This window comes from Cavia porcellus, unplaced genomic scaffold, assembly GCF_034190915.1.
Source record: "Cavia porcellus strain 051 isolate PalLab524CR breed Dunkin Hartley unplaced genomic scaffold, mCavPor4.1 scaffold_32, whole genome shotgun sequence".
In the NCBI taxonomy this organism is placed as follows: Eukaryota; Metazoa; Chordata; class Mammalia; order Rodentia; family Caviidae; genus Cavia; species Cavia porcellus.
This window is the reverse complement of record NW_026947515.1, coordinates 17,784,710-17,801,523: the sequence shown is the minus strand read 5'-3', so window position 1 is coordinate 17,801,523 and position 16,814 is coordinate 17,784,710. Positions and strand designations below refer to the sequence as shown.

Genomic DNA, 16,814 nt, shown 5'->3' with positions numbered 1-16,814 from the left:
AGAAAGAAGGGAAGAGGGAAAAAAAAGTATCTTCATTCACACAAAACAGTTAAGATAGTTATACTACTAATTGATATTAGTTCATTGAAAAGGAAGGCGTGCGCCTATATTGTTTGGTCAATTTTTCATGCCTATAGATTATAATAGGAGCAGCTACTTTGAAAATAACAATACACAGTGTGCTAACTATTGTAGCTCTCCTACAGTCTTATTTTGAAATTTTGTACAATTTTTTTCTTTAAAATAAAAAATAAAATAAAAATTATTTAATCCTTATAATCATTTTAAAAGTAAGTATTTGTAAAGATTTAATAGAATGAGATCATTGAAAGAATTTATAATACTTGCCAGGCGTGGTAGCATATGCCTATAATCCCAGGATTCAGGAGGCTCAGGCAGGAGGATCGTTGCAAATTCTAGACCAGCCTGGGCTACAAAATTAAGCTCAAGACTAGCCTAAACTGCGTAGTGAAACCCTTTCTCAAAAAGACAAAAAAAAAAAAAAAAAAATCAACCAAGCAATCTGTAACAACAGAAAGTGCTTACAGAAAGCTTTCAGTAAAGATTTTAGTATAGCAGTTGAAAAATAGTGCAGCCCAACTTTATTCTCATTTTGCATACTGCACTCGTCCTCTTTAGCTTCTTTTAATTTCTGAGTGGAAACTTTTGTGACCCTGTAACCCTTGGATGCCTTGTAAAAACCAGAATTTGGTTGATTCCAAATTCCGCTGCCAACTGAAGCAGTAGCTGAGTATCTTTGGAGTATGGCTGAAATAGATATGGGTGCCTGGATGGCTGAGTGACCTGAAATGGATCTGGGGGAACCAATGTTAGGTGAGTCTTCTATTGAAGTGACCCAGTGGCCCTCTTCTCACATGAAAAGATTATACTTTTGCACCCTTTTGAAAGGGTTTTGGCCCAGACAGGACACTGTAGCTGGTGAAGCCTTAAAGGCAGATCCAAGGAGCTTCTATCTCCCCCACCCCTAGGAATTTACCTGTGACTCCATCTTCCCCGCTCTCTAGAAATTTACCTATGGCGCCAAACTAGGACCAATGGGCTACCTGTGCATCCCTGATGCCCCTTTAGGTTCCACCCCAAACCGAGGTTACTTACATACCCCCCCATGCCACGTGTCCGGTGTCCCCCAGAGAGAAAGCCAGACTCCAGCGCTAGGGGGTTTTGGTTTTCTCTCTCAGTGTTCTCAGAATAAAGGCCTCTTGTGTTTTATACTTCTCATCTTTTGGATATAATCTTAGCACTTTTGAGTCTAAAATGAATGAGGTGTTTTCAAGCCATATTTCCTATTGTCTTTATGGGAAGTACTTTGCCTCTTTTTAATGCTAATATTTTTAAGCAGTCATCCTCTCCTTTGCTCATTTTATGTGGGAAAAAGCTTCACAACATTAAACTCTGCCTTTTGCTTCTGACTTTCATTGTAATTCTGAGTGAAAACAGCAAGCTGAATACTTGAGAGTCTTGGAAGTGCCTCTGCCCTTCCTTTGTTTGTTTGTTTGTTTGTTTCTTTCTTTCTTTCTGGAATCAAACTCTCACCCTCATGCTTGCCAGGTAGGCGCGTATGCAACTGAGTTAAACCCAGGCCCCTCTGCCATTTCAATTAGTGCACCACTTTTAATTTAATTTAATTTTATTTATCTTTGTTTATAAAGTAAAGATAGTTTGCTTGAAGGTGGAGAAAAGAGGAAAGAAAGATTGCAGACAGCTACTTTGAACAAGTAGGAAGCATTCAAAAGTGAAATGTTTATGGCCTCTAGTCTATGGCTCCTTTTATTAGGTTTCTCCTATGTAGGAGCCCATAATCAGATTAGCTCTCTGGCTGTCTTTGATCCTCCTCTTAGATTTCTTCTGGCCATGTAACTTTTATCCTGACTGCTAGTGGAGAATATGATTATGGTTGGGAAGCTTATGGACAGGTAGTTTAGGGTTAAGGATTAAAGGCAGACTATGCCATTCTTACGTTAATTGATCTTATTAATTGCACCACCAGAGAACTTTCTGAGTTTAGTATTTTTGCCTTTGTATTTCTGGTTGCTCAAATCTAGCTGCCTTTGTCTTTCCAACTGCAGAAGCTTCCTCTTGTAAACTGCCTCTGGTTACCCTCAGTAAGCCTCTCCATTAATTTTAACAAAGCTCACGGAAGCCTTTAGCTTATCTTTTGCGTACCTACAGGGTCCCCTTTGCCTATATTCCCCTTCTGAGACAACCATCCAAGTGCTGTGGGAAAATAGCCAATGTCTAATTGTAATTGGGGAGCAGCAGGTAAGAGACTTCAGCAGGGGTTTGTATGATGGGCATTGGTAGAATAAGTCTGGCAGCTTTACAGTGAGTTTTGTCTGTATGATCACTTGAAGATTGGCAACCTCTAGGCATGAATAATCAAGCTTTACCAAGAGATTAAAGTATATATGACCAAAGCATAAGCAATAGAATGGAAAGTCAAATTGGGAAGGAGACTTTTCAGACACTCTTTTTAAAGATTTGGAATAGCAGTTGTAACTAGCTGGCACTTAGAACTGTTAGCAGGGTTCTGTGATTCAAACCCTTGCCCTCCATGTCTAATCTATATTGTTATTACTCATATGTATCTCTGGCTATATATTTTTGTTGCTGGATATTCAAGACCAAGTTCAGGTGAAATCTTTCTTATCATAATTTACCTCTTGATACTTATATTTATACTTAGCTGTCTATTTCAAGATCAGTTAAGTCTCCTCAGGCATTATTACCTTTGGGGCCACGGTCAGAGCCTCTTAACTCTTTCAGTTCTTCCTCTGTCAGATGTCTCATCTACCAGGATCGATCAGGCTGTGCTAGACCACATGGCCCTGGGAAGCATGGTTCATTTTTTCCTTAGTGAACTCCCTTCTAATATTGATATAGAGGAATGAAACTCCCAACCTACTATGTCCGCGAGTTTGTGTTCTATAAAATCAAAGAATGAATTTTAGGAACAACAGAGGTTAAGAGTAGAATATATTTATCAAGAGAAAGAAAACTTCTGTCTGAGAGAAACAGAAGGGGTCCCGAGTGGGTTGCTGAGGACTCTGTCTTTTCCAGGGACTTGTATAGAGCAAAATCATGGGGCAAGATGGGTTCAAGGTGGAGGAAAACTGGGAACTCATAAGGTGAGACATAACTATAGTTAGCCAATAAAGTTAGTAGTTCAGGTAAAATTGATTAAATTGGGGACAAATGGGGAAGCATGTCACATAGAAAGCTGCCATTCTGTGACTCTTCCCTTGGGAGTGACTCCTGGTTTTCTCAGGGTGATAGGAAACTATTTAGAATATTAGTCCTTAGGATGTAGATACATTTGTTTCATCCTTTGTCTTGAAGCCTGGCCCACAGCAGGAGGTGTCTGTCTCCCGGACAGTTGCAGATATCTGGGTTTATGCACTGGCTCCTTTGAGGACCTAGCCCTATCTTACTGCCTATAATATTTCTAACTAACTTAGCTGCCTGTAATAGTAGATACACACTAGCTGACTCCTGTCCTTTAGGGTGTAACAGTCTCCCTATTCAGGAGATAGGGTGACTTGCTAAAGTTGCAGGATTCTGTAAAAAGTTTCTCTTGTATCCTGGGTCCTTGTTGACCTTAGAGGGTGACGGCCAAAATATTGGCTGTCCCCTTTGCCCAGTTATCTTTTGAGTCTTGGTCTTCCAAACCTCAGTTGTTGATCACCTAGCAAGATAAGATCAGTTATGTCAGTAGTATAGTGGGAGCAGTTAATTTTATCATTTTATCTAAACATACAGCCTATAATATTTTTCTTTCTGTAGAGGTGCCCCTTACTGTTTGAGGGGGCAAGAAGCAATGGGCTGCTTTGACTACTTTCAGTTGGAGTTGGTCAAAGTTGTGGTCAGAAATACTCTGTAATGGATCTGTCTAGAGCCCATCAGTAAACATTAGGTGTTTTCATGTTGGATAAAAACATAGCTTTAAGTCTAGAGATGACAAAACCAAAGAACCAATTATGTATGCTTGGGCCAAATAATAAGATCAGTGAAACTATTTTTAATGAGACCAACACTTGCTTTTAGCAGGAAGAACCAGTGATGGCCTCCCACAAAGAGGGTAAGGAAAAAGATTCAGAAAAGAACAGGTTTATTGAGGATGTGGAAAGGAGTATACAACCCGTGGGTGTTAGACTATCTCCTTCAACTGGATATAGAGAGGCAGAGGGTTATATGACCTCTGATTGGAAGTGGCACATGGGGCAGACACTGATGATGTTTGAGGAACTGATTGGAATTTTCTTTGTGTGCAAATAGGAAAGGGAGTTGCAATTAGGACTGAAGAAGGAGGAGGAAGTGGTAAGTGTTCCCACTTTGGCTTTCTGCCATGTTAGATCACCACTGTAATTATACAGTAATTTATACTAGGGTAACAACCTTTTACCTAGTATCTTGAGCAATCTTGAAATTTTAGCAAAAGGATCAGCAGTGTAAAAACAACATTCAGCTTTTATGGTTACATAAGTTCCTCCTAGTTCCTAGTTTGTCTCATTAATTTGAATTCTTTGTTTAGGAGAGAGGTCCTGGTTAAGGTATCATTTAAGGCCCATTGATCATAGTTGAGATCAGTGTGTTACATGGCATTTGATAGAACTGTGGGGGACTGGCGGCGGCTGAAAAGATAAGAAGTATGAAATATAAATGACCTTTATTTTGAGAATGTGGGGAGAGACACCCCCGAGCCCCTGGGATGTGGCCACCTCCCCCAATCCCTCTGTGGAACATGTGGAGTGGGGGCATGCATGTAGCTTAGTTTAGGGATGGTGCCTGAGGGGCATTAGGGATACACAAGTAGCCCATTGGTATCCTTTTGGCGCCATAAGTAAATTCCTACAAGTGGGGAAGATAGAGCCATAGGTAAATCCCTAGGGGTGGGGGAGATAGGAGCTCCTTGGTTCTGGCTGAGGCTTTTCCAGCTACAGTGTCCTGTCTGGGCCAAAACTCTTTCAGGGTTCTCTAATCTTAGAGAAGGGACAGAAGTAGCAGCCAAATGTGCAGTCATGTCCCAGATAAGGCAAGTTTTCAAATTGACTGATATTTTTGACACTTCTGTCTTGTGGTCATGCAAATCCAGTGTGGATCTCCTTATCCACCCAAGGTAGCCATAAATTGGTTCTGCGGGATCAACAAGTGCCAATAGAGGGATGTCCGTCTAATTAAGTCCAATTAATGCAGTGTGTTTCAAATCAGTAGTTGGTCTGTGAAGTTACAATGTGTGTGCACTGCTAAGGGGATGTCTACCTCAAGTATTGAGTGGAATAAGGCCAATGAGAATAAGAGTGATTTCTCTGTTCCCACTGTAAGGAGTGCTTTCTGATGAGGTACCCTATAGTGATAGTTAAACTTAGTCATTCCATATCTGGAAGTAACCATCTTGATATTTATGATTATTAGCTCTCACTAGGGGGTCCCCTACTCTTATTCAGTAGGGGCTTTACCATAGCCAATAGAAAGGCTTTAATGGCATTTTTAGAAAAAAATTTGATTATGTCTGGGATCATTAAGAGTTGAGTTTATAGGCCACTCAGTTACCTTGTAACAGTGTTCTAAACTATAAACTGCTGAGACTTTCCATGTCTCATCGATGTAATCTTATAACATATCCCAGTTATTTCCTTGAAACAGGGATACTTAGCAAGGGAGTCCTGAGGCACTTGATAAGAGAAGCATGTTCCACATATCCAGTACTATTTTTATTGTAATGACTGCATAGTCCTGTGTCACACTAGAAAGAAATTGCACTCTTTTTTAAGTAATACAACACTTCAGATTATTTTTCTTGGTTTGTCTTTTGAACAGAAACTTTTCATCCTCTAAAGCTTTACAGGTGTAGGTGGGCTCAGATTGGCAGTAGGGATGCAAAAGGATCACTAATTTGGGACCCTCCCACTGGGGTTTGGATAGATCTTGTGTCTAGAGTTTTGACCAGAACCAGAGCCAAGGGCAAAAGTGAAACTTGCTAGATGGAGTTGACCAAGGGGTCCATTTATTTGCCTTAAGTCTGACAGGATCTGCTGGAACCAGGATAAGGACTTTACTTGTCTTAAGGTTTCTTTTATTTCCTCATTGATTAGGACATCATTTCTGAGAGAGGTCTTCCGTACAGGAGTTCAAAGAGAGACAGCCCCTGAAACCTGGATATATTTCTGACTTGTATAAGTGCCACAGGTAGGGGCTCTTTGTAAGGGGCTTTACATTCCTGTACCATCTTGAGCAAGTGTCTCTTGAGTATCCCATTAGTGTATTCTCTCTGTTGACTGGGGCTTCCAGGCATAGTGAAGCTGATACTCAATGCCCAGGGCTTACGACACACACTGGTAATTTCAGAGGAGAATGCAAGCCCATTGTTTCATGGCACTCCAAACCGTATGGACAAGGACCCTGACTACTTGAGTCTTCTCAGTCTGAGTGGGAAAGGCTTCTATCTAATCTATGTCAGTGATGATCAGTAGTAAGAGGTACTGGTTGTGTTGGCCTCCTGGCATGTGAATGAAATCAATCTGCCATTTTTCTTCTGGGCAGCTACCTCGATGTTGTACTCCTGGTGATTTTAATCAGAAATTCTGAAGATTAGTCCTTAGAGACATTTCATAACTTTTACCATTTGTGTCACTTCTTCATCAAATCCTTCACCTAGAAGGGATTTGGTAACCAAGGTAAGAGTGTTCTTTTGTCCTAAATGGCAAGTATCACACATCTTTTTAATTACTTTCCATGCCAAGCTTTTTGGCAGACAGAAGTGGCCCTTGATGGTAGCCCACCATCCCTCAGCATTAAGGACCCATCATCCCTGGCTCTTGGCATGTAGAATTTCCTTTTAAAATAAATAGGTGGACTAGTAGGCAGTAAACTAATGGAGCACAAGTGGGGGCATTCTAGCTGCCAAGATGCAGCTATATTTGTCTCTTTTATCAACAGCTCTTCTATTGCCCACAGTAATAAGATCTGTTCCTTCATATTGTCTAGGCAGTGAATTACTGCCACTTTTTAAAGCAAATGTACAGCCTCAATGAGTTATAAAATCTCTAGGTTATGTTTAATGGAAGATCCATTAGAAATTATTAGACGTTGTTCCTTCCAGATAAGGGTATGAACATGAACCAATATAATGAATACTTAGAATCCATGTAGGTGTTTATTCTCTCAAGTCTTGTCAAATTAGTGCTTGGGTGAGAGCAGTCACCTCTGCCTTTTGAGCATTTGTGTTGTGAGATTATCAGGCCTGACTCAAACACTCCTATACTGCCTATCTTGCCTTCTTGAGTCCATCCTGCACAAAGGAGCTGCCATCAGTAAACAGTTTGTCCTCTGAATCATTGAGAGGCTGACTAGTTAACCCTTGGCTGTTGGGTATAGGTTAGAACCCCTGTACAATTATGTTCACTTTCCCTTGGCTCTTGGAGATTAGGCAGGAGGGTGACAGGGTTAAGGCTTTGACTGGGTTAAGGCTTTGACAGGTTTCAGTACTTACATCTACCAAGAGAACCTGATATTTTAAAATCTGTGCATCAGAGACCTGGAGTGGACTGGGACATAAAGTAATTCTCAATATTGTGTGGGAACTTAATCATAAGGGTCCTTCCAGAACTAGGTAAGCTTGAGTTTCAGGAATTAATATCCCCGCTTCTACTAAAGGCCCATTAACAACTTGGCTATCTTCTGGCCCCAGTGTGCAGTTTATTGCTTAAATAGGCTACCAGCTGGTAACTAGGCCCCAGAAAACGGGTAAGAACCCCTAAAGCCATTCCATTTCTCACTTTAAGAGGAAAGCATACTTGTCTTGACTGGGAAGTTCCAGTGTATGGGCTTCCTGTTGGGTCATCTTGAGAACCTAGGAAGCCTGTTTGGTGTCTGTGCTCCACGCAAGGAGATGAGTCCCTATACTTGGGTCTTCTTAAGAAGCTGGTAAAGGGACTTGACCTTTTTAGCATATCCTAGAATCCAAATTCTGCAAAACCCAGTCACCCCTAGAATGGCTCTTAGTTGTTTGATACATTTTGACAGAGTTCAGAATGGGTTGGGTTCTCTCTGAACTTAGTACCTTTTTGCCCTGAGAAATGAGTTGCCCTAAATAGGTGACCTGGGAGTGGTCTTGGTAACCCCACAGAGCATCAGGTCATATTGTTTTGACCTGTTTCTGGCCCCATATATGTATCAAGACATATCTAAAGAGGAAAGGTCTATCTTACAAGCAGAGAGGAAAAAAGTCCAAACCTGTAGTTCAACTCTTTTTTTTTTAATTGTTTTTTAACTCAATGGAGGCTTAAAACAAGGCTCTTAACAGCATTGTTTCAGGTCACTCTGGGATGGAGGATACCAGGAGATCACTGAGTTTTACCTCTAACCCTACTGAGGAGTGCATTTGGTAGGGAACAGATAAATGGGGATTTCCCTGCTGCTTACTCAACGAGGCTGTTGAGACCCAGCTTCCACTAAGGAACCTTTTGGTGCTCACCAGGGAGTCAGCCCAGCCATGGTTCCTCAGTTACCCTCTTAACATTCACTGGGTCCATATATTCAGAAATCCTTCTCCAGAAAGGAATTCAACTGTTTATCTGGCCAGTATTCCCACTGGGTTCAGTGGGGGATTAACCAGAAGGTGCTGGGGAAGCCTGTCTTCCACTTTTAAGAGTGGCGGGTACTCTTTAAGAGCTTTTACTGAAATGGCAGAGTAACCACTGTTTCTTGGAATACTAGAAGGGACACATAAAGATTGTGTGCATGTATATTTTCTAGATACAACCCATTTTTAAAAATCATTTTACACATTCATATTTTGGTTAGTACCAAAGTTCATTAGGGGAGCTCTAACAATACTTTTTCCCGCCATTACAGCCAAAGCTATGTTGCTTTTTTCCCTCCCATCTTGCCCCCAGGACTTATGGGGTCTAACTCTGAGGACATGGTAGCAGCTCTTCTGCAGCCAGTTTACACAGCCAGTTACTGATCATTTTCCAAAAACTCCCTTTTGATGTTTCTTTCTCTTTTGTTATTGTTGTTGGTTTTTGTTTTGATTCAGGATCTCACTGTATAGTTTGGGCTGGCCTTTAACTAACTTATGTAACCCAGGCTACCTCAGACTCACTGAGCTCCTCCTTCCTCAGCCTCTGTTTATTTGCTTTTTGAGACAAGGTCTCACTGTGTAGCTCAAACTGGCCTTGAACTCGGTATGTAGCTTAGGCTGACTTCAAATGCCCTGTACTCCTCCTGTCTCAGCTCTATTTAGTTTTTGAGATGTCTCACTATACAGTTGAAGCTGGCCTTAGATCTTATAATGTAGTGCGAGCTGAACTTAAACTTGTGGTGATCCTCCTGTCTTAGCCTCTTGAATACTGGCATTACAGGTATGTACCACTATACCTGGCTCACCACTTTAAAATTTAGTCTCACACGAAGACTTAGAACAGTGATAATGAACCTTTGGAACCCTTAATGATGCAAATAGCCTACTGTGGTGCACATGCTATGGTTTCACCACCGCTGTTGTAGGACACAGACAAAATATAGACAAATTTCTTGTTGTAATGAAACATGCATGTCCTCTTGTCCAGTTTCCACCAAAATCCTCATTCGTATTTTAAAACTTCATGGATCTGGGCTTCATTGTCCATATTTCTATCAGCATTCTTGTTTTTTGAGCTATAATCAAAATCACTCATCAAGCTGGCTTTCAGCAGTCTAGGGCTTCTCTATCCCATTCTGTCAAATGTTTTCAAATTCCTCCTGAAACCGTTTCACTCTTACAGGAAGGTTGGCTCACACAGCCAATGTCAAAGTTATCATTGTCATCATCGTCATCGTCATCATCATCATCATTATCATCTACTACACCATTCTTCTGTTGTGAAAACAACGTATTTTACCATAGTGGATCACTTCATCATTAGTATGCATTAGTAATCTGATCATTCACTTTTGATCTCCTCCAAAGCTTGCAAATCTGTTTTTTCATGTGCCATTTTACTGAATTGGGCTACTTTTACCAGAAAAATCAAAATAAACTTTTAAAAAAACAAATCTTTGAGTGGTGTGAGTGTATTATACTGTCCTTGATGCTTAGGTAAACATACCCAAAAACTGCTTCACGGAGCATAACGGGTCTAAATTCTGGTTTGACACTTTTGCACACGTTCACAAAGATTGCTTTATGTATCCCTCAGGGAAAGGTACTGAGACACTTTGCTGGGTATTACTATGCTAACATAAAAATTTGCAGAATAAAAGGTGTGTATGAGGCACTCTCTGTTATGCTTCAAGGGTTTAATTAAAGGAGGTTTATTTTGGCTCACTGTTATGTGGCTTCTGTTCATGGCTAGCCAGCTCCAAGGCAGAAATGGCATGGTAGAAGGTCCAGTGGAGGAAAAATGTTCCTGTTATGACAGCAGGTGTGGGGTGAGCCAGGGATAAGAATATACTCTTCTGAGTTATACTGCTAGTGACTCAACTCTTCTGTCAGGCCTCACTTCTGAACAGCACAATTAGCTATAAACTCATCAATAAATTAACATACAGAATGTAATGCCCCCATGGCCCATTCACCTTCTAAAAGTTCTACTTCTGAATATAAGACTTTTGGTGCCATTTTGGATTTAAATTGTAGTAGTGTTGGAAAAACAGTGTTTTAATTGTCTGCTCTTGTACTAAAATCAACCCAGAGGCTTCTATAATACAACGTAAAGGAATTTCTTGTGACCAGCAAGAAATAATTCTATAGTGGACACCTATCTGATGTCCTCTAATCCTATTTAGTACTGAGACTGTTCTTTTAGATGATCTCAGAGCCTACACACTGAGGCCAAGTGATTACCTATTATTTTACCTGTGCTGCTGATCAGCTGACTATGAATTTGGATTTCCATAGTTCCCTGTTCAGATTCATTTGCTTCATTGCCTCACAGAACTCAGAGAATCACATTTACTAGTTTTCAAGTACTATTACAAAGATAGAGATGAAGAAAGGCATACTGTTAGGTCTAAAAGAAGAGTTGCAGAGCTCCTATTCTCTTTTGGAGTGTTCTGTAGGAACTGCCATGTGTTGAGCTATCTGGAAGGTCTCCAAGCCTTGTCTTTTTAGGTTTTTATATAGATTTCATTGTGTAATCTTGATTGAAGCATGGATAATTGTGTGGAAATGTGTTCAAGTGCTAATTGCTCCATGATCCAAAAGTAACAGAATGGGTGGGGAGACCCAGCCTTCCTGTCACATTTGTCCTCTCTGTGCCCCTTGCTTTCTCTAGGGTATTCAGGACCCCTCTGGAGTGATGAGGTTCTTGTGACCTAGTATTTGAAAACCATAATGTCAGAGAATTTGTTTATGGCCAAATTCAAGATAGAAGGGTAGAGGAAGATTTTTTTGTGATCTACTTTACTTGAGGGAAGAGAAGTTCTGTGGCTTGGCTTAGGGTGCAAGTTACACTTGATCCTCTCTTCCTCTCTCTTCTCTTCTTTCTTTTTTTTGGTTGTTCTGGGGAATAAACCCAGGGCTTTATGTATTCTAGGCAAGTGCTTTACCCCTGTGCTAAATTTTCACTCCTTTTTAAAAATTCTGATTTTGAGATGGGTCTTGCTGAGTTGCCCGGGTCGGCCTCAAACTTGCAGTCTTTCTACATCAGCCTCCCAAGTAGTGACTGAGGGTATAATGTACACCACCATGCCTGGCAGATCCTTATTTCTTTATGATCTGTTACTTTACTTTGTTCCTTGGTGATATGTTTTCCTGATTATGCATGATCATTGTGGCCCTGACTTGGTGTATATGCATTTCAAGAAATAGGCACCTACTTTGCTCTTTGAAAGCTGAGAAAACTTTTACCATTTAGCTCATCTTGAGATTCTGCTTAGGCTGTGCGACTGAGTCTGAAAGTATACTTGCTGTTAACATCCTTGGTAGGTTTTTCCAGTATCTGGCTCAACAAGTGAGTGGACCTAGGCCCCCAATCCACATGGACTGATATGGAGCTTGGGGCCATTGAGATGACTTTGGAGTTTGATTAGATGTGCTAGAGGGGCCTGGAGACTTGCTCCACAGAGATGAGCCTGGCATTTATATTAGTGAGGGCTGACCTGAAACCTCGTCCAGAAGTTAAGCCCAAGGCAGGCCTTGAACCTCACTTCTCAGGCACTGGTCTGATGCTAGGATGGACTTGATGCCTGGGTATGTAAGAACACACCTGGATCCCAGGGTCATGTGGGCTGCCTTGATGTTTGGCTCTGTGAGTTCTGTTTCAGGGCCAGGGTCTATAAGTGATAACTTGGCTCACTGATCACATTTTTTTTTCTCTTTTTTTATCGGTACTGGGGATCGAACTTACGACCACATACTTGCAAGGCAGGTGCTTCCGCTAAATCCCCAGCCCTTATATTTTTAAATGTTAGCCAGTCAGTGTCACCTGCACACCAGTGAACAAGTTTCCATTAGCAGTAGCAGCCCCTAAGCACTTTGGCCTCTAGAGATTTGCCAGTCTCTGACTTCCATATTTTTCCGAAAGCCTAGAAAGACACACATAGATCATAGGTGGATGGATGGATGATAGATAGATAGATAGGTTTTGCCATGCCATAAACAAGGGATTAGTGTTAATATATACTAGGGAGATAAATAGCATTACAATAAAAAATTAGAGAAGGATTCTACATCTAGGTAAGATAAAGTGAACATGATCTAACCTTTTATCATTGAATAAATCTATAAACCCTGGACAAAATGCAGGAAACAACTACTTGAGGACTCTATAAGGAATATATAGCAGTAGGAAAGTTGAGAGGACATTGTGTCAGTAATGAATTTAGGATTGTTTTTTCCTGTTGCATCAAGTGTTCAGAGATTAATGTAGCTCAAAAAAAGTAGGTATGAGGACATAGGAATAAGTATCTTAAGGAGAAACCATCTAGTTCTGGTTTGAGGAGTGGGAAGAAATTCTGAACACGCAGAGAATGCAAATGCCTTCCGTCCTTGTTTTTTTTCCTTTTCCTCTGGCTCCAGTCTCCTGTCTTAATAGTAATATTGGGAACTCACATAAGCCAAAAAGCTCTGAGAGGAGAACCTTCTCTGATCAATGGCCCCAAGAGTGTGGGGTCAACTCCGCCACCCCAATTCTGTCTTCTTATCACTGGGCCCCAGACATAACATGTAGTTGTGAAATATGAAGCAGAAACAAGTAACTGTGGCCCCAGATTTTTTTCAGAGCACCCAAAAAGAGTGACAGGGAACTGGAAAGTACTAAAAGGGTGCAGAAAGAACACTTCAGAAAAGGAAGCTTATAAGGTTGTTAACATTCATAGGGCTCATTCCTGAGATCTGCACTGTGGATCTAGTCCTATTCATCACACCCAAGACTTTTAGAACTGACTCACGATTATTATCCCAGACCAAACACTAAGTGGTATATGGTGGATGAAAATAATACTACTAAGGCTCTGCAAAACTGAACTGACATTTCTTTTAGGATTAAAGCTGATTTTTAGGATCTCATAGCTTAAAACATGGAGAATATCCAGATACTATCTAAAATTATATACAAAGATTGATATACCAATTAAATGTGGAATCAATATATAAAGAAGTAGGAAAATATCACCTTGCAAGGGAAAGACAATTGGTAGATGCCAACATCACTATGATTCACATGATGAAATTATCTAACAAATATTTTCACATAGTTATGATAAAAATGCCTACACAAGCAGTCTTATGAACCCTCTTGAAATGAATGAAAAACAACATGTCTAAATAAAGAAACATGAGATACAAAGAAGAGTGCAATAATAAATTTAGGATTAGTAAGGAGAAAGACTGAAGGGAGGAAAAGGGAATGGGGAGAAAAAGAAGAGTCAGGGTATATCATATGCAGGTGCAAATTCCCTATGACGTATGTGATCATTATATATATGAAAAATGTACCAATAAAATTAATTTAAAATTAAGATTAGAAAAAGTACACATTTAATGAGCTCAGGAGAATAGAGATGACAGAGAAAAAAAAGTCCATGAACTTGAAAACAGATCAGTAGAAGTTATTCAAACTTAAAACGGTGAAAAAGGTAAGAGGAAAAATAGAATTTCTAGGATCTGGAAGACAAGAAAATGTCTAATGTTCATGTCATTGGAATTCCAGAAGAAGAGAAGTTAAAATATGGTACTAAAACAATATTTGAAAAACATTGACTAAAACACAGATGTACAGGATTCAAGAAGCTTCCTGAAGCTGTACATGGTGGCACATGCCTGTAATCTCAGTACTTTGGGAAGCTGTTGCAGGAGTATCACAAGTTTTAGCACAGCCTGGACAGTTGAGCAGTGAAGTAAGATCCTGTGAGAGTGAAAAGAGGGATGGTTTGTGCAAAGGTCCTTGGTTCATTCCCCCATATGAGAGGGAGTGCCTCCCAGGACCCTAAAAAAGGATAAAGGTAAAGAAATTCACACCTGATCACTATGTAATCAATCTACTCAAAACTAAAAGCAAAAGAATAAAGTTTTGAAAACATCCCAGGGAGTAGGAGGGAACAATTTCCAGTGGCTTGAGATTTTTCATCAGAAAACATGGCAATCAGAAGAATGTGCCAAATAGGCAAAGCATATAAACAGGAGTCTACATAAACATCAAATGGCTAGTAGACATACTTCAGGAAAGGAAATGCAATTTAAAAATCAGATACCAATTTACATTTTTAGAGTAGCAAAGATGAAAAAGCTTGTTAAATATTTATAAGAATATGAAGAAATGAAAACATTTACTTTTCCTGGGAAATAAAAATTAGTGCATCTGTTTTTGAGAGGAATTTGGTTGCTTCAAGTTTTTGTATTGTATGATTTACAATTCTACTTGTAGATTCTGAACATGTGCACAAGGAACTTACGTCCAGTGAGACTGAACATGTGCCAAATATGATTTATTGCAAGATTCTTTACATACTATAAATATGGAAACTACTTTTCATTAGTAACAGAAGAGACAAATTGTGATATATTTATACCATGGAGTTCCTAAGTTAAATAGAATTACAAAGAACTACATATTTTTGCACAAGTGAGTTTCTAAACCTAAATATTAAATGAAAATAGCAAATTTTTGAATGGTGTTACTACATTATGCTTATATAATGAAAAAAAACAGTGGAAACACATACATGTAATACATTAAGGACATTAAACTATGGATGCAGTGTTGTATACTAAGTTAAGACTAATTTCTTTAGTGAAGGATTTTTGAGGAAAGGAAATTGTATTGGAGAATGGCATAAAGAAAATATCAGCTCTGTATTGCCACCAGTATTGTCTTTCTTTAAACAATTTCTTTAAAACAAATTGATATAAGAAATTAAGATTTGTTAAGGTTTGGTAGTTGTATACATCAGTGTGTGTTTTGTTTTTCACTTTAATTTTGTATCTTTGAAAAATACCAATAAAATTAAATTTGAATAATTTTGATTATTATAAACACTTCATTATGAATATAAAGAGCAAGACTTTTCAACTACTAGCACTACTTACATTTTGGATCAAATAATTATTGTTGTCGGTGACTGACCTGTGAATTTTAGGCTATTTAGCAGTATCCCTAGCTTTTATTCATTTGTAAAAACCAAAAATATATTCACATTGTCCCTGAAGTCTCACCCTGGCGCCTGAAAAATCATTAATTTAGAGATTACAAAGTTCTGTCACCTATATTAGCTAATTTGAACTTCACAACAACTTTAAGAGAAAAGTATTATGTTGATCTCATTTTTACAGATCAGAACACTGATACTTATAAAATCTCAACTAAAAGCAACAGATACGGGACTAAGACTCAGCTCTTTTTTGTGTGTATGTGGATATTTTTGTGTGTTCATACGTGAGTACATATTTCCACACATTTCCTAGAAGCCTTTGAAATTTAAAAGCAGAGTGCAAATTAAACACTGTAGGAAGTTCTTGCATTTGCATCTCTTTTATAGATAGTGTTCTGTAGCTCTCAATTACATGATACACTCAGATTCCTTAGTGATCACTGTGTGCATTGTGCTCTATTTTTGTAACATCTCATAATAATTAAAAAGTAAGTAATAGGTAAATTATAATTAGCAATTGATTAAAAGGAGTTATGTCATCCACAGAGAAGTGGTATATTCTTTTATTTTGCCTGTATCTTTGTGATGTGCAGTTGTTTTCATCCTGCATTTGGAGAAAAGAGTTACCAGTATAAATTTTGGATTGTCTGCTGATACTTTTTATTTACTTCTATGGAATATTTAAGCAAAATAATTGTATATAGAAATTTTTGTAAATGGGCTTAATATTAAAAAAAATCTCATTTTGGTTTCAATTCTGATTATCATTGAAACATGTATCATATTAGTTTTTATGAAAATAGAAAATGATACTATAATTTATAAATTGTGGCTTTCAACCGGGTTTTATTTAGGAACTGTAAGGTCAAGACTAAATTATGTCCTTAGTTGTATTTCTATGTAAGTGTGTAGACGTATTATATGATGTACTTTATTGTCTGGAGGTAGTGAGCCTAAAAATTGCAGCTTTGATCCATTGGTATTTTGTTTTGCTTTGTTTTTGAAACAAGGTATTGTTTTGTAGCTCAGGCTGATCTTGAACTTACTATGTAGTTCAGGCTGGCCTTAGCCACTTGAGTTCTGGGATTATAGGCTTGAGTCACCATGCTGGGTTTGAGCATTTAAAAATCGTAAAGCTTTACTGGAGGAAGATGAAATTATATACATTTTTAGTCACCTTGCAGGTACTTTTGTTGTTCATGGAGAGGATTGAAATGTAACATGTA

At 39.0% G+C, this 16,814-nt stretch overlaps 1 protein-coding gene across 10 annotated transcripts in view; it reads left to right on the top strand.

Moving 5' to 3' along the window:
- Positions 1–16,814, top strand: part of Tanc2 (tetratricopeptide repeat, ankyrin repeat and coiled-coil containing 2) — a 463,309-nt gene that overhangs the window by 95,771 nt on the left and 350,724 nt on the right. For 5 of the 10 annotated variants that reach the window (XM_063242111.1, XM_063242110.1, XM_063242109.1 and 2 more), the window contains exon 3: positions 4,294–4,335. The exons of the other annotated variants lie outside the window; for them this stretch is intronic. In XM_063242111.1, coding sequence (XP_063098181.1) covers positions 4,294–4,335 — 42 coding nt within the window. The remainder of the gene's footprint in view (positions 1–4,293; positions 4,336–16,814) is intronic. 10 annotated transcript variants of the gene reach the window in all.